The sequence below is a fragment of the Sturnus vulgaris genome, chromosome 11, assembly GCF_052056855.1.
Source record: "Sturnus vulgaris isolate bStuVul1 chromosome 11, bStuVul1.hap1, whole genome shotgun sequence".
In the NCBI taxonomy this organism is placed as follows: Eukaryota; Metazoa; Chordata; class Aves; order Passeriformes; family Sturnidae; genus Sturnus; species Sturnus vulgaris.
The window spans coordinates 10,033,882-10,051,933 of NC_142253.1; the positions used below are offsets into that span (position 1 = coordinate 10,033,882).

The following is an 18,052-nucleotide window of genomic DNA, read 5'->3' on the forward strand; positions in this document are numbered from 1 at the left end:
GGAGGATATTTTTGAGAGTTTAAATTGAGCTGGATTTGAAAAGAGATGAGACTACATCTTGGTTCTGCCACAGACCTTTTGTTTGATCCTCTGTGCCTCCATTTTGCCATAAAATGAGAATAATACTTCGTTTTCCCTGCAGGACAGCAAGGCCTACTGTGGGGAGAAGGAATGGAGTGCTGTCCTATCTGCTCTCAAAAAAGGGTGCACAGACCTGTTGTCATAAGACTGCATTCTGATATCCCAGGCTGCAGATTTCCCAAGAAATCTGGAAAAAGGAAAAACGGAATTTGAAAAACCACTGATTGAGCAGAAAAATGCTCAATGACTGCTGCTGCAGCTGGCCCCACTGTGAACTTCCTCTGCAAGAGCTGAACATAGATTCTGATCCATACCAAGTATTTCATAACTATAGTGCGTTTGTGTATATATGTATGTGTATGCATATATAAAAATTATTATGTGTGTTTCTATGAAAATCTACAGTGATGTCTGTAGCAACACTGGGATGTGTGTGTGGGACACACATCCCAATACTTTCTAGCATGCTGGAAATCCTCCCATCAAGCTTTGGCAGGTGGGAAGGGGGCAGGTGTGCAAGTGTAGGGCAAGAGGGAGGGTATGGGACTCCTCACATCTTCCCAGGGACTGGCTTATCTCCAGGACATGTCCAGGGGCTTGCACACTCACAGATTCACAGAATGGTTTGGGTTGGAAGGGACATGAACAGGCCACCTGGGCCATCTCCTGCAGGGAGCAGTGACGTTTTCAACCCGATCAAATTGCTCACAGCCCCGTCCAACCTGACCTGGAATGTTTCCAGCGATGGGGCATCAACCAGCTCTCCGAGCAACCTGTTCCGGTGTTTCATCACCTTCGTTGTAAAACATTCTTCCTATAGACCGAATCCAGACCAACCTCCTTTCATTTAAAACCATTGCCCCTCGTCCTGCGGCCACAGGCCCCACCGAACGCTCGTTTCCAGGACTGCGCATCCCGGTTCGCACCCTGCATCCCGGCGGTTCGCGCATCCCTGCGGTTTTCCCCCTCCATCCTCAGCAGTTTATTCCCTCTATTCCCGGCAGTTTACTCCCTCCATCCCGGCGGTTCGCACCCTCCATCCCCGGCGGTTCGCACCCCTCATCCCTGCGGTTTTCCCCCTCCCTGTCTCCCCGCGGCGTGTCACCGCCCCGGGGCCGGGCGCGGCTCCCATTGAGGCCGGTGCCGGGCCGGCCCCCGCCGCGGCGGGGCCAATGGGGGAGGCGGACGCGGTCGAGCCTCTCCCCGGCCTCCCCCGGCCGCGCTCCCGTCATGTGAGGGGATATAGGGATATAGTACTACGGGAGCGGGGCCGCGCTCCCAGCCCGCACCCGCCTCCCGGGGGAGCAGCGCCCGCCTCCCGCTCCGCGCTGCCGGCCGCTCCTGTCCTGTGTCCTGCCTCCGCGGGCTGCTGCTCGGGCTTTGCTGGGTTTTAATCCTGTGTTTGTGGCTTTTTAAATTTTTCTTTGATTTTTAAAATTTTATTATTTTTCGAGAATTATTTTTTGCCTTTTTTTTTTTTTTTTTTTTTTTCTCCTGTGGCTTGGTTGTGTTATTTGGGGTTTTCCCCCCCACTCGTTTTCCTTGTTGTTGTTGTCGCGTTCTTCTGGTCTCTCGTGGCCTTTGCTGCTGTCCGGCTCGCAGAGGAGTTCAGGTAAGGGCGAGCGGGGGGCTCGGGGCCGTGTCCCGCCGGCGGAGCCTCCGCTGCCGCAGCACCGCGGGACGGGGCTGTGCCCCTGCGGAGCTGCCACAGGGAATTCCCAAATTCCATCCCCGGCGGGGCAGCGGCCAGGGCTGGGGGGCTGTTGTGGGGCTGCAGCGGTGCCGTGCATGGAGTGACAGGCGGCGAGCGGGAGGTTTACTCCCGATCATCGCGACCACTCTTGTGGGGGGGAGAGAGAGAGCTCGGGCGCCCAAAGCTTCTGAAAAGAGAAGGAAGGAAAAAACAATAAAATAAATAATAATTTTTAAAAAACCCAACAAAAACAAAACAAAAACCCCCAAACCTCTACAAACGGAACAAACAAACAAAAATACACGATTAAAAAAGAAACAACCCAAACAGGCATGTTTTGCAGCCATGGAAGCCTGGCTGTGCTCGTGCTGGAGTGGTAATGCCATGTGAGTGTCCCCTGGCACCCCTTTCCCTGTGCCACGCGTTATTTCGGGGCACCTTTCACTGCCGGCGTGCAGAACCCGCGGGATGCGCTCCGGCGGGGCCACTGCCTGTGCCCGCTGCAGGTGAAGTGCTTCCCCTTGTGGAAGCCAAAGTATGGGGCTGGAGCGGCTGAGTTTTCAGAAAAGAAGGCTTTGGGAATGTTTCTACAGCCTCCCAGGAGCAACGGGTTTGGAAAAACAAACCTGAACACCCCCCTGTGTCCGGGGAGCAGCACAGCCACCTTGCGGAAGAGATGAGAGCAAATGTGTTTACTCCTGGCTCACGGCTTCTTTTTATTTTTTTTTTCCCCCTCCCTCCCTGCATTTCTCTTTTAATTTCTTAGAAACTCTGGGCCTGCTTCATTGCCTTGTTTATGGCTCTGTCTGTGGAGCAGAAGTCAGCCTGAACAGATTTAAAACCTTCTAGGGAACAAGAGAAAACCCTGAAGAGATTAGTCTTAAACTAGAAAAAGCTGTGGCTGTAAACGTAGGAAATGACTGTCAGCGTCTCATATATGCTGTGTGATCAGTTGTGCTGGGCTGACTGTCCAGAAATGACAGGCTGGGAAATACATCCCTGTGTTTCAGCAAGTTCCCAGGACTTTACATTTCAATGTTGTTCCGCGTCAAAATATGTCTTCTCTGGTTTGCTTTTTGTCATTATTTTTTTTAGCTGGCAATTAGGTTTTAAACAGAACAACATGTTTTTGGCAGAAAGGACATCATAACAACCCAGAGAACTCTCTTAAAAAAAAAAAAAAAAGTTGGAGATGGTGGTGCTGCTGAACAGCTGCTGTATTTCACTCCAAAAGTGCTGTTTCCAATGGCTCAGGCACTGCGGTCTTGCTATAGGTGCTTACATTTCTAACATGTTTTCAATGTTCCTAGAGATGAAAGTGCGTTGTGGAAACAGCATCATTAGTTTTCACAGCCTTCACAGCCCCGGCTTTTTTTGGTTTTGTTTTCTAATCTGTTTTTGGCTGTGTCTTCAGGCAAAGTAACGATGAAAGCCTTTTGGTTGTTAGCCTGGCCTTTAGGAGAAAAATATAGCCAGGGCCCAATCCTGCATTCCAGGCATTCTCCAAAATCTTCTTGGCTGTTCTGCAAGCTTTGAGAGTGCACAGAAAGCAGAACTGGCCCGTAATGTGCCTGGATCTATTTGGCTCTGACAGTCCCCTCTTAAAAAGCCTCTGGTTACATCGAGTGACATTGTTCCTTGTCAAAAGAGATGGGAAACAAGCCTGCTGGCTGTTTTATGCTGAGGTAACTGGCCCACAGCAGTTGCTAGGGGTTCACTGTTGTTTTTCTTCCCCCCTCATTTAAGTCTTTTTATTCAAATTACAGTTTAGTTCTGTTCCTAGGGAAATATATGGATATTTTGATATGTGGCTTCCCAGCTCTTGCAGGCATTTAAAAAAACCTTGAAGATTTTAATTTATTTTTTTAAAGAAGCTCACCAACTGCTTTTGGTGCACGCAGAGCATGCCAGCTTTTCTTAGAAAAGCACATGTTGCAGTCCAGATTTCCCTCCCAGCTCCATTCTTCAGAAGTTTAAGCTGGAATAATACAGACATTGGAGGGAGGATCAGAAACTGTCTGAGGGCAAGTCTTTCTTTCTGCCCTGTGTTTCTCAAGGCAGTCACCAGTTTTTGGTGCAAGATAGAAACAATCAGCTTAGGTGAATTCTTACCAGATGCCAATACTAATTCGTCAGAAGCAGATGGTGCTTTCTGTTTCTAAACTGGAATAGCTCAGCTATGGGATTTCTGCTGGGGGAACTTTCCATCAGCACAGCGATTAAAAAAAATAAAAAAAGTGTGTTAGAGATAGTTCAGCTCTTCTGACTCTTCACTTTTACTATAAGACATGATTATAAGCTAAGGTCACAAAACTGAGCCACTAACCCCTGTTTGAACTTCCTCGTGTTCAGCACATGTAGGTATTTCATTATTGGTTCAGAGGCATAGCTGACTGACAGGACACATAGACCAGGAAAATGTGCAATCGTACTTTTAAGTCTTTCTTTAAACCCATCTGTGTTTCCTCCACGTGTCTGTGAAGGAGGAAGCCATATCTTTAAGAAATATGGCTTTCAACCCCCCTCTTCCTGTGAAATATAGATGTTGCTGATGGGACAGAGCTCTTTAAGGGTGTTGTGTAAAACACCTCGCTCTGTGCTCACTGCGGCACTGAGCATACAGACACCTTTTGATTTTTCTCCAGAGAAGGAAAGACAGGGCAAATTTTGGAGATAAGGCAGCAAAGATACTCTGCAGCAGCAGTAACAACCATTCTCTCCTGCACAAAACTGAGAGCTATTGACTATTCATGGCAAAGCGTCCAAAGCGCAGCGGCAGAGCCTGTGGAAAATGACAGCGTGTAACAAGATTGACTGGCATTTCCTTCACGCTGGGTCACATGCCTCCTAATTCACACACACACAGCCTCTCCTCTCTCTCCATAGGCTGATCGAATGACTTCTATCTCTGCACTCCACATACCTTCCACAGAAAGAGTTGTTTTATTATGCACATGTACAGCTCTGTTTTCAATCAGTCACCTTGAGCAAATGACTGAGGGCCAGTGTTCGCTCCGTCCCGAGGTCTCTGCGTTTGCTCTCTAAGGGGCACAATCTCCGTCCGTAAGCAATTTTTGTTTTTTCCCTCGGGGAGGTGGGGAATAAAAAAAAACATTTGATGTCCCTCCTGCCTCCCCCTCCCCAGGCGCCTTTCTAGGAAGTTCGCTTGTCTTAGCTGGTGAAGTCGCGGCTGTCAGCGGGCACTGAGGGGGGCTGCGCTGGGGTTTCTGCTCTGGGTTAGTAGCGGGATTAGGGCTCGTGTAAACCGGGATTTGTGGGATGCTGCTCCTCAGCACAAGGGCAGCGGGGGCAGCTCGGGATGCCGGTCCCGTGCATCCCTCCCGGTTCTGATGCTGGCACGGGGCTCAGCTCACCTCTGCCCCGGAGAGAGCAGCGTGGAGCAGAGGGTGAAAGCAGCCACCAGCTGGCAGCCAGGGCATGGTAATTAGCTCCGTGCAGTGCCAGCCTTATTAAGGACAGCGCAGGTGATGATGACGTTGGCACACTGATTCATTACATCTGGAGGGGAAAATCCGCCTTGTAAATGCTGAAGCACAGTAAATATTTTTGGCTCCTGCCAGATTGATCCTTGCATTATGCTGAACAGTCTATATTTGTAGAACTGAAGAAGTTAAAAATAAGGTTGGTGGAAAGCTACAAGATAGGGAAAGGATTTGCATTTTATGGCCGCCAGCAATAAAGTTTTTTTATTTGTTTCTTTTTGGTGGTAAAAATTTCAACACTTTATTTTTTTTTTTCTTCCCATTCCCTTCTTTGGCTCTGGATTTCACTGCTAGGTGAAAGCTCGTTATTTATTTTCTCTCGCCGGTAATATTCTGTAAGGGAGCTGTAAATCTGGAGCACACACAGTTGGGAAATGATTTCTGACAGCATTCTTTTGCAAATATGTGGTGCAATCCTGCAAAATGCTTCAGCCCTGACAGTTCTCGGGGGGTGGTGCAGACATATCAAAGCTTGTAGCAGCCTGTGTACCCAGGGAGGCTGGATGCTCTGGACTTTCCTGTGGGCTAGAGGGCTTTACGAGCTTCAATTCATGGAGATAAATGATTAAACCAACTTCTGACTGTTGCTGTTTTGTTTTCCTGCACTCAGGCTCTCACCTGAACTTTGGCTGCCTGGTATATGCTGTTGGGATATCCTTAAGAGATCATCCAGGAATGGTGGATCACTTGTTGCCTACTGATGAATCCTTTTCATCCACAAGATCTTCTCTTGGATACTTTGGGGACATGACAGCAGGCGTGAGGTCCTACCAAATGCTGCCCTCTCCCCTGTCAGAAGATGACAGTGACTCGTCCAGCTTTTGTTCTTGTTCCAGCCCTGACTCCCAGGTCCTCAGCTCCAGCTATGGAAGCACATCCAGTGCAGAAAGTCAGGACAGTATCTTAGACTATTTATTGTCCCAGGCATCTTTGGGGAACACCACTGCATCATGGTGGGACAAAAGGAGACTTCAGCCAATAGTGAAAGAGGAGTACTTTAGGTTGCCTGAATTTGGCGTGGATATGGAAGACTCAGGACCATTTCAGCCCACGCTTGAGGAAATTGAGGAGTTTTTGGAGGAGAACATGGACTTGGAGCTCAAAGAAAGACCTAAAAGCGAGACCAAGGACTTGAGAGCTTGCAGCCAGGTTTCTGTTTCTTCACTGCAGCAAAAAGACCATATGTTACCCAGTACTAGTTTAAAAGAGAATAAAAGTGAACAGTTGACCAGCTCAACAGAAGGTGGCCAGGCTTCAACTGGAGGAATGACCCTGGAGAATGGAATACCAGTTATGCTTCAAATTCAGCCTGTACAGATCAAACAGGAGTCCAACACGAGCCCCAGTTCCCAAGGACCAGCACAGGAGAACATTAAAATTGCACAGCTCCTAGTCAACATCCAAGGACAGACATTTGCCCTTGTGCCTCAGATAGTTCAGTCGTCCAATTTGAACTTGTCCTCTAAATTTGTCCGCATTGCTCCCGTCCCCATTGCTGCCAAGCCAATTGGGCCAGGAGGCATGATCCAGGGGCAGACGGGAATCATCATGGGGCAGAAATTTCAAAAGAACCCCGCAGCTGAACTCATTAAAATGCATAAATGTTCTTTTCCTGGTTGCACCAAGATGTACACGAAAAGCAGCCATTTGAAAGCCCACCTGAGGAGGCACACAGGAGAAAAGCCCTTTGCGTGCACGTGGCCAGGTTGTGGATGGAGGTCAGTATTGGGGTGCAGCTCTGTCCAATCCTCCTTCCCCTTTCTGCTCACTTGACCTAACTTGCTGAGCAAGTAGGTTTGTACTCTGATTTATAAACTCTTTCTGTTGACATAACTTGTTTGGTTGGTTTGACAATGAAAACCTTTTTTCTTCCTGTTAGGTAACCCAGGAGTTTTGATAAATTAAATAGCACAGCATCGCCTGCTGGCACCAGCAGTTTTAGTGTCTTAAAAAAAAATAGAAGTAGTCCATCATAATTTTTATTTCATTCTAGAGGGTCAGATTAAGCTTTTTACCAGAGGTTTGCATTGGTGTGGTTGCAGCACACCAGCCCCAGCAGACCCATGGCTGGCACCAGCTGAGGCTGAGTGAGCTGGATGGTTTAGGGCAGAATTGCTGTGCACAGCCCTGTGTGGGACTAAACGTGGTTAGTGAAGGGCTGTGATAAGCAAGTGTGGTTAAAAGCAGTATTCTGTGCACTTTCATAGAAAATGCACTCCATCCCACTCCTTCTGAAATTTCTGGCAGTGACACTCTGGCATACTCTGGGTTTTATTCTCTGTCTTGATTCAGAAAAATGCGTGGGTGCCACTCAAAGTTCCAAATAAGCTGTCAGATGTAACAACATAACCAGAAGGCTGAGGTGGAGTTAAGCATTGCTTGAATGAAAGATCGCAGGTTTGATTGAGAAAATGTTTTGCAAGGGCATTTTTTTAATATTTTATTTTCAATGTGACTTGAAAAATTTAGTCTTTTAAAAAAAATATCAACTTGCAAGTGCTAATGTACAGCACCACAACGATGGGAGAAAATATAATCTTAACTACCTTGTGTTAAACTGAATTTCCTGCAAATAATATGCTGCAGAGCTTCAGTGAGCAATGTCTAATGAGAAAATGGGTTGTGATCATGGGCAACAGAAGAGGTAAAAAGTAACAGGAGAGTGTTGTGTAAAAATGCAAGTATGTGAGACATGCAGCAGTTAGAGATGGCTGGGTTGATTTGAGGGAAAAGGTCACAGTGGAGCTGAACCCTCTCTTCCCCAGCTGGACCAGTCTGAAGTTTGCTTCTCAGAAGGGCTGAGGAGATTAGACTATGGTGATACAAACTGGTGGTGATTTGTTTCATGTTGTCCTGGCTGCACCTCTCATGAGTTCAGTTTGTTGCTGCTCAGGGTGCCCTCTCACCAAAGTTGCTTTTTTCAGCTGATTGATCCCACAAACTCTGGGCTGGTTGCTCCTGACCTTCAGTACAGGCACTTTTATTTTATTTATTTATTATGCTTTTTATTTGTTTGCCAGAGCACGTGTGCACGGCAGCAGATGTGCCTGTGGGTGTCATGTTGGCTTTCCTTGCTCTGGGATGTAGCACAGCTCTCCTTTTTGTGACAAATGCAGGTGGCATGCGAGGGTTTGTCTAATCCACGCTGAGATTTGTACCAGCACTCCCAGTGACTTGTGGCTCAAGATCAGGAGCCTAGAGCATTGCCTGTGAATGACCTTCTCCAGCTCTGTCTTATCACAAAGCTGGTGTTCCAGATACAAAGATACAAAACCAAGGGGAACGTTCAGGAAAAATATTATGTGATAAAGGATGATTAATTTACAACAGGTGCTTCTCTTCTCAAAGTGCTGCAGTGAATGGTTTACATCAAAAGCAGGATGCTGGTGGGCCAAAAGAAGTGCAGGTCCTGCAACCTGGAACACCCTGAACTTTTAGCCACCACAACTTTCTAAAGATGAGCCCAACATGAATGAGAAATTAATCACCTTCATAATGAAGAACATGTGTCTTGTCCACAAACAGCTGTTGCAAAGGGCTTTTCAAACTCTTTTGCTGTTTTTCTTGTTGAATTTCACAGCCTGGGCTGCCATTCCAATCCCCAAAACCCCTAAACTTTGGAAGGGCTCTGCTACAAGAGAAGTTTATAGCCAGCAGGAGAGGCTGTGTTTGGGGGGCTGCCTCCTGTGCTCACAGCAATCCTTAGCTCCAGCCTGAGATTGCTGCACATCTCCTGCGTGCTGCTCCCACATCAAAGGCCAGAACCAACTGAGCGTTGAATTACTCAGTCCCCTTTCATCAATAAACCATGTTTACCTTTTCAGAAGTTCAGTGAGAGCTGTGACTTAAGTCTCACATGACTTAAGTCCAATGCATCTGGCCACTCTGTTTGCTCCCAGGTCTACATAATCTCAGATGAATTTAAGCACTAAACCACTGCTGGGCTCTGCTTTCCCCCTCTTTTCCCTGCATTCTTATGCTTGTGTATTTATTTTTTCACTGAAGACACTTAAGAGCTGATCTCACTGGAGATAGTAATTTCAAACCAAAACAAAGTGTTGCCTAGCACAAAGTGCCTGGGCTCAGTGGGAGGGTTAAAGGTTCCTTGGCTCTCTGTGCAGCCCTGCTAGGATGTTTTAAATTCACCAGGGTTGGAGTGTGCACCCAGTAAACCCTTTTGCTAACCCCTAGGATGGCTGGAGACCCCTAGCTTGTTTTGCCCTTCCTGGGCACGGGGCAAGGGCTGTTTTTGGCATCTGCAGAGTGGTGCTCACCTGGCAGTGGCCAGTGACCCGTTGTGTTCCCTGCACGGGTCAGGGCACTGATCTGTGTCGTGCCACCTTCCACCTTTGGCACCCCAGCCTGTGGTTAGCCCTGCTCAGGCCAAAGAGCTGATCTGCAGCGTGGGCTGGAGAAGCTCCTGCCTCCCCTCCCTGGCACAGCACCGTGCAAATCTGCAGTTGCTGCAAGGCTGGGGGATGAGGCAATCACCTTTAAATGCTCACTGCATCGTCTGGCTGCGGGCTCCACAGGTGACAGCAGGGGCCAGAAGCTCTGCCTGGTTTGGCAGGGAGGGTTTAAAGCCTTGTAACACGTGTGGCCAGGAGTGTTCCTGGGCCTGAGTGACCATGGGCAGTGCCACACACGGGGCAGGGCAGGCATCTTGCAGTGCCTTTTCTTGCTGCTGCTGTGCAAGGGGATGACAGGTGCACAGGAGCTGTGATGGTTTCTTGTAGGAAAGCTCTGGGGATGGCCAGGAGGAATCAATCTGGAGCCTCCCCTCCACCGTGGAGGAGAGGTACAGCCTGAGTTGGCCTCAATGGCTGGTGGCCTTGGCAGGGACCAGGAGTACCAGACTGCAGCTATTGACCTTTCTTGCCCCATAAGCCACAGAGGAATGTCCCCATATCTCTGTGAGACACAGGACACATCCTACACATCAGGGAGCTCTAGTATTTTTCTTCAAGGGAGATGTAGTTACAGTCCCTTGAGGTCCTGCCAGATAGGAGGATGAAGAAGGCTCTTTTAGTTGTTGTGGGATTTCCCAGATCACTTTTACTTTTCCTTTGAAGGAAGAATCCTTCTGAAAATGGCAGTGACAGAATAGTGAGGTATTCCTTGGTGTTTCCTTTTTTTTTTTTTCTTCTTTTTTTTTTTTTTTTTTTTAAATTTTGCATTCCACAGTGGATTTTTTCACTTTTTTTTTGGGTTGATCTCAGTGCCAGAGTGTGTTACAGATATTTCACTGCAGAGCCAGACCGCCAGATCCTCCCAGCTTCCTTGTCCTAACCTTTGCGTTGTTTTTTTGTAAACACACAGACAGCTTGAGGTTTATTTCTGTGGGCTCTGTAAGTTGATCTTTCCGTCACTGCTGGGGAACAGTATTGCAACATTCCTGCCTCTTCAGCTAAGGACATGGTTATGAGGCAGAGTGTATTTTTATCAGATGAACTCATCCAAGCTCATTCCTGACATGTTCCTCTTTCTCCCCCACCATCCGTGCAATTCCCCTCGAAATGCACTTGTGAAGCTCTTGTGCAGCATTAGCCAAGTGCTGCTGCACTTCTGTTGCAGATGGTGACCTTAATGGCCGAGGACATAGGACAAGGCAACCCAGCCACATCTGGTTCTGCTTCTTTAAATTCTGTGTGTAAGAGGATGGCTCTTTGCAAAAGTGCCTTTCCTTCTCTGCTCCCTCTTTTCCCTGGATGTGGCACAGGTCTGTTCCTTGGCACGGGTCTGTTCCTTTCCAACACTCAGTCCTGTGGAGGCAGGCTGCACAGGCAGCATCCTACACTCACCCATAGCCCTACCAGAGCATTCCTGCAGGATCTGGCACTGGGGCTAGCTCACTGCTAAGGACTTGGGAGAAATCCCTGGCCCTGCTGCTCCCAGGTCCAGACTGTGTTTTTGGGAAGCCATGGCTGAAAAGACCAGAGGTGTTAGAGAAAGCAAGCATGCAAGTAGAAGGCGTGAAGGGAAACTTCTGTCCTAGCCTTTATGAAGAAAACTCATCCCAGACAAGGAGAAGGTTGACAGCTCCATAACAACTGCCTGTTCTTCATGGAGAATTTGGTTCTTTTGCCATGAGGATACCAGAGCAAGGAAGGAAGAAAAGCAAATGAATAGGTGAAAGAATCTCCCCTAGAAATGCCCCTGGGAGAGATGTGTCCCCACTATATCTTACCCATGGTGAGTGCCTGTGTCTGCTTTCCACGGGCTGAGTGCTCTCTGGGGAGCATAACCAGGCTGAAGAGCTGCAGAACTGAGGAAACCACTACCAGCTTTCCCAGTGCCTATGCCCTGCTCCTCAACTGTTGGCGGGAGATCAGAGCTAATTAAAACCTTTATGTGGAAACTTACTTTTCCTGCATTAGGGATTTATTCATAGGAGACCAGCAGTCCTGTTTTCTCCCTTTCATAAAAATAGCCTCTTTGCTCTGTTGGTGATGTGATATTTTGCTCCAGAAGGGCACATTTTTCTACATGTTCTTTCCCTGATTTGTTCAGCTAATGCCCATGACTTCACTTATTTATTGTAAATAAACAGCTGATACCATTTCTTACAAGCTCTTTTTCTGTGCTGCTCTTTGTTACTGCTCTGGCAACAAAATACTTAATTGCCCTTTGTCAGGCAGCAAATTTTTGTACCCATTTTGTACCCATCTGGACAGGGCTGTTTTAGTGTGACATTGTTAATTAACCCTCTGTATCCCAGTCAGGTCCAAAGTGGAAATAGAGCCAGCCCTGCTCTTAAGACCAAAGGATTAACTCATTTGGGATCAATAAAGCCTGTGGGATTCGTGGTAGCTATTTGGAGATTTTTCCGTGGAGATGGAAGGTGAAAAATATCTAAAATTCAAAAGACTATGAAATACAGTTTTGGTAATTAAAGGCTCATTCTTGATTTAATTTACCCATGTTAACTATGCAAATAATTATGCTAATGACCATTAAGGCCCACCTGAATTTCAGCTGTTGAGATGCTGAGCATCTCTGGTCCTGTTAATGACTCTTTATTTAGCCTGCAGGAGCACACACAGAAGCCAATTTTTCATCTGGATCTAATAAGTCATGTTGTTTCTAGGTAGCTATGGCTGGATTTATCTGGAATCCCTCCCAAACTGGGTGCAGTTAGGGGGTGTCTGTTGTGCTCGTGTCAGTGGGAGCTTGAAGCAGACCTCACCTGCAGCACAGGGGTTGTGTCTGCTCGAGGAGTCTGTGCTTGGATTTGCAGGAGCCAGATGGTGGGGGTGGCTTTGGAGGGGACTGGCAGGGGGACTGGGAGCAGTGCTGTGTTTGTCCAGCTGTACCCACGTTACGGGGTCCAGGCAGGGCTGGTACAAACGCTGCCCCCGGGCATTGCCCTGAGTGCAGGGCTGACACGGGGTGAGGCTGGTACTTGTGTGTCTCCATCACTGCTGCTGCCTGCAGGTGGGACCAGCCCCGCTCTGCTGTGTGTCCCTTTCACCTCCTGGAGTCTCCCAGTGGCCTGAGGGGACATTTTAAAACTTGCTGTGAGTGGCTTAGCACGATAAACCCGCATTTATCTGAAAGGCTTCTCCTCTCTTGCAGGTTCTCCAGGTCAGATGAGCTGTCCCGGCACAGGCGCTCCCACTCAGGGGTCAAACCCTACCAGTGTCCAGTGTGTGAGAAGAAGTTTGCTCGAAGTGACCACTTGTCCAAGCACGTCAAGGTGCACCGGTTCCCCCGCAGCAACCGCTCCGTGCGCTCCGTGAACTGAGGCTCCTGCTTCCCCTTCTGCCAGCCGCCCACAGCAGCCATGACAGCACTTTGCTCACTACATTTCTCGTGATAATTTATTGGTCTCCACAGAACAGTCAATGCTGTTACTTGATACCACCATGTTTGAGTGCCCTGCGTCCTTCAAAGATGATTTGAGAATTAAGCTCTTTTTGGGTCAGATCAGGGGAGTGGGGCGCTTCTTCCTTTTTTTTTTTTTTTTTTTTTTTTTCTTTTAAGGATATTATTTTCCTTCTATCTGTCTCTCCTTTGCTGCTGCTTCTTTTGGAAATTACAGTGTTTTATTTTTAGCTGTTTTCTGCTGCACAGGAAAATGTAAAAGTTGCTTGCTGCTAGTTAATTATAGCCCTGGCATTCCTGAGGGCTTTGCTCATGTACAGGCCACTCATTGTGAATTTTTATTAAGCTGCTCTATTTGTCCAGTTTGGAAACAGCAAATTCCTTTTGAAATGAAAACAACTCCTTTGTTTTTGGGTCGCCTGAGCCAAGGATTTGTAGGGGCTGGCCATAGGAGGAGGAACAGTGGGAGTTGGGGATAAGGGGAAACAAGGCTTGGAGAGCACTGGAATGTGCCTCCATGCATCTCTGATTTTCCCTGCTCACATTTACCTCTCCCTTGGCTAGGGCTATATATAAATATTTATGTATACATATTCATACATACATACATACATATATATATATATATATTTAAGCAAAGACATGTCCCAAGCAAACCCAGAAGCTCAGGCTGGATGGAAAGGCTTGGAGTGGAGTCTCTGGAACTATGTGTGTGCTTCTGTCCTGTGGTGCTGAGGGGTGAAAGGATGCCCAGGTGCCAAAGGATGCTGCTTTCCTTCGAGGCTGGCTTGCAGCATCCACCGTGTTTAGCAGAAGAGCTGCTGTCTGCACACAAAGCAGCACAAAGGTGTTTGTGAGAGCCTCCCAGCTCTGTTCCTGCCTCTGCTCCTGCCCTCTCGTGTGACCTGGGAGAGAAACCAGAGCCCCAGCCCCGGGGTGCCTGGTGAGCACTGAGCATCCCTAAACCCGCTGAGAGTCAAGCCTGGCTGTTGGAGCTAAGTCTCTGTGTGCTGGCAGGGTCTGCAGGATGTGCCTGTGCCCAGGGAGAGGGGAGGAACCATGACCTGGAGGGACAGCACTGTGACATCGAGCTCCTGGGGTGATCCTCGGTGCTAATCCTGTCCCTCCCCACAGCCATGTCAGAGCTCCACGCAGCTGGGGTGGGCGAATGGGTGAGAACAGCAGCCAAAAGAAACAAATTTGTGTGATAGCTGGCTAAGAAGGGAATTTAAGCAAATAATCAGATGGCAGCAGGCAAGTGATTTTATTTGTGTTTCTTCTTGTTTTGTTTTTCCTTTTGAACTCTGGCGATTGTAAGAAGCTTTAGAAGAAAATAGAATTCAGTAATTAGGAATGATTTTATAATGGATGTTGCATTTCCTTTCCATTCGCAGACGGCATCTGTTTGTCTTTTCTGTTGGCAAAATGGGAAGTAGGAAAGTGTGATCCTAGAGCTAGGCAGAGCAGGAGCCCACACTGTGTGAAAACAGCAGGTCTGGCTAAAGTGAATGCATTCCTTTCGTCCTCTAGAAATTAATATAATTGAACTATCATCTATTGACTGGTTTATATCACATCCTATGAATGTATGTAAATAAAACTGTACATAGATGCATATCTATATAAAATATCTTTTAATAACGTATCAAATTTGTGTAAATTGGAAACAAAAATACCTATAAAGCCAGTGTACATAAGTTACAATTCTGTATATTTTCTTTTGTTCTTCATAAAAATATATTTACTTTGACAATAAAATGAAAATGGAAATTTTAAATCCCTCCTTGAAATTATTATTCATTAATTTCCTTTATAGCCAGCTCTGTAATCAGGACAATAGCACTTTAAATTTTGATTCACCTGGATGTAGCTTTTCAGGTGCTGTGTAACAGGGAGATGATGGATCAGTTCTGAAGTTATCTTCAGTTTTTCTCATCTCAGAAAGTTCTTGGGAGGTGCGAGATGTCTCAGCTCTCTCTCTTCACTGGAGCCCTCACGCCTCGCTTGGCAGCCACGCTGGGACACAAACGCCTTCCGTGGCTCCTCACTGCTCTGGAACAGGTCTACAGGTGCAGTAAAACTGTGATTAATACAGTAGAGCAAGCAGGTTTGGAGGGAATTCCAGCTTAGTGATTAGTGTGGAGCAGGAAGGGCTTCAAAGTCTGCTTCAGACTGTGACGGTGACTCACTGTGTGACCCAAGACAAAGGACTCCTGCCTGTTCTGCAGTTCCCTCTCCTGTAAAATGGGGATAAAATGCATCACGGTGATACTGTGGGACTTAATTTGTGTCTGTGTGATCCTTGGATGGAAGGAGCAAGCAATGAGAGCAGTAGTCACAGGATTAGGTTGTTAAAGAAAGGCTGGAATGATGGAGCTCAGTTGGCTCTTCTGTAAATCCACACCTGAGTGATGTGAAGGAGCTGTGGTAGGAAGCATTGCCTCAGGCCTGAGGAGAAGACGCCCTGTTCTGCAAAAGCCATTGCTTCCATTTGTAACAACAGGGGCATGGGCACCCTGCTCTTGTGATCTGCAAGCTGGGACATCTCTTGCCTTGTGCTTTTGCTTGCTTTGGCCTCCACTGGAAGAAGAAACCAGCAACATTACTGGTGTTAAAGTCACTTCTGAATCTCCATGGGAGCAATGGTGCAGTGGGTCCAGATCTTCTCCCAGCAAGAATCATTCTGAGACTAACAGGCACTGAGGGATTAAAGTCTCTCCCTGAAGAACAGCCACCAAAAAGCGCCAGCTGATGAGCCAGGGCTCTCCAGACCCCTGATTGTTTTTCCCAGAGAATCCCTTTGAGTCTGGCAAGAGGACCAGGCATGAGGCAGATAAATTCTGTGCAATCCAGGTCGTTGTTACCTCCTGAGGTGTAGCTTGAAGACCAGAGTGCTCAGGACAGCGGTTTTAAGCTTTAATTAGCAAGCCTGCACCAAGAGGATCTGCAATTCCCTTCTGTTCTCACCCTATCCACTTCATCCATAAAACCAGCTGTTTTATTTTAACCAGCATCTCAGTCTCTTCCCCATCTCACCTGGAGTTCTGATATTGCTGTAAAGTTGGGCAATTCACCCTGCAAGACCTTTGAGGCAGAAGTTGCTATTTTTCTGCAAGAGGTAATACTTAAAGCTGAAGTGGAATAATGCAGAATGCCTACTGTTGGAGCACAGCAGGGCAGAAATCTAAGATCTAAATTTTGTTTTAGTCTGTAATGTTTTCCATGAAATGCCTATTCTCTCTCTTTTTTCCTTTCTCTCTTGTCTGTTTTAAGTATGGGTTTTAAGTGTGAATAGTGTGGGTTTTTCTAGTTAATACCTAAGGAAATGTAAGTTTATGTAAAACTTGCAATATTTTGCTGAAAAGAATAAGGCCATATTTGCTGTGAAAGCATAGTTCTGCATGAAATGATTGACATTTGCAGAGTTTTGTCCCAAAAAAGTAGAAATTTGCAAAAAAAGGTTTTGATGTTTGTTTTATGTGAAATTACTGGCCTGGTTGGGCTTTGCTGATTCATGAGAAAAATGTGGCCTTGCCTTAATCCTGACTTTATCCTCCTGAAGATAAACGTATATTTAAGTGTTTTGATGCCACAACTACATAAGTTGTCCCAGCTTCAGCAACTCTGCATGGCAAAGCACAGCATGGCATGGTTATACATAGGCCTAAGTCTCACTGAATTCAAACCTGTGTAATTTGGTTTCTGAGGTATGAATGGATATGTGTGCCACGGTATAGCCTTCACAAAATGATAGTGATCTGGTTCCTAATGCTTGCCAGAACTTTGTGTGCTTTTAAAGGATTTATAGTCCCTTTGTCAGAGGTAGTGGTGAAGGAGTAGTGCTAGGGGAGGTAAGGAGCTGCCAGCTGGGGAGGTTGTACTCCAGGTAAGGACTAAGCAGGAGGAATGGGAGTAAAGTGATCTTTCTGTAAGGTGACCTGACTTCTGTGACCTGTGGCTAAACATAGTGCAGTGGAGTGATGTGTCCAAGACCACAGAACAACACAGAGGGGAAATGGGAGCGGAACCAAGAAGTCCTAAATCTCCTTTGCCCCAGACAGTGGCACAGACCACAGAGCAGTAACACCCAGAGGGTTACAGGAGGCAGAGAGTAATAGGACACGTGAGACATCAGATAAGCAAAGAAAGATACAGACAGGACATAGGTAAAGTCAGGTTGCACTGATAATGCTTTTGGAAAGGATGCCAAGGGGAGAGGAACGAGATCTTGCTTGCTGGTGTGCCACACGTGGGAGTCACCAAGGACTCTGTGTGATGTGGGGTCTTTTTACCCTGGTGGTTTTGAGGAGAGCTGCACCCCTGTGGAGAGCAAACCATGGGGCAGGGTGCTGTGATGAAAGAGCTCTGGCTCCCTGGGAGAGTGCTTGAGTTTAGATCCTGTGATATTTGCAACAGTCTTCTGCTTCCCGCCCTCCCTGAGGGCTGTTTTCACTGAAGTCCTTGTGCCAGGCGCCTTCTCCTTGTCTAAATGGCCACTATACATTTAATCCAAACAACCAGGTGACTCCAGCACAAAGCCAGTGGCAATAATCCAGCGTTAATGATTACCCTGGGCCCCTTGGGTTATGTAAGCCTGGATGTGCTGTACTCAGCTCTCGGCTCAGACCTGCCCTCCCTGTCTGGGAGAAATACCAAGGACCTGCCAACACACATAGAAAGCTCTTTGGAGCCAGCTGGGATTTTCCTTTTGACAGCACCTATGAAACCCGTTATTCACTCAGTTCAGTGATTGCCATGCCATGCTTGCTTGTTATTCAGAGAAGTTGCTCTTAGAGAATGAGTTGTGCTAAGCTCCCACTGGCTTCAGCACAGGCCAAAGACAGCGACTGCCACAGTTTATCCAGGGGGAAAACTTCCCAGATAAGGCAGGAGCTGCAAATCCCAACAGGTCCTTTGCTTCCCTTGCTCATTCCTTCTGGGACATTTGTGT

At 47.2% G+C, this 18,052-nt stretch overlaps 1 protein-coding gene across 2 annotated transcripts; it reads left to right on the forward strand.

Moving 5' to 3' along the window:
- The first annotated feature begins 1,378 nt into the window (after positions 1 to 1,378).
- On the forward strand, positions 1,379 to 14,878 carry KLF15 (KLF transcription factor 15). 2 transcript variants are annotated; one of them, XM_014872076.2, is made up of 3 exons: positions 1,379 to 1,693; positions 5,888 to 6,995; positions 12,853 to 14,878. In XM_014872076.2, exons 2-3 carry the CDS (start codon positions 5,953 to 5,955, stop codon positions 13,019 to 13,021), a joined length of 1,212 nt encoding a protein of 403 aa, XP_014727562.1. In that variant the 5' UTR covers positions 1,379 to 1,693; positions 5,888 to 5,952; the 3' UTR covers positions 13,022 to 14,878. The 2 variants fall into 2 exon arrangements, with proteins under 2 accessions (XP_014727562.1, XP_014727570.1); XM_014872084.2 differs by lacking the exon at positions 1,379 to 1,693 and adding an exon at positions 4,684 to 4,837.
- The last annotated feature ends 3,174 nt before the right edge of the window (positions 14,879 to 18,052 follow it).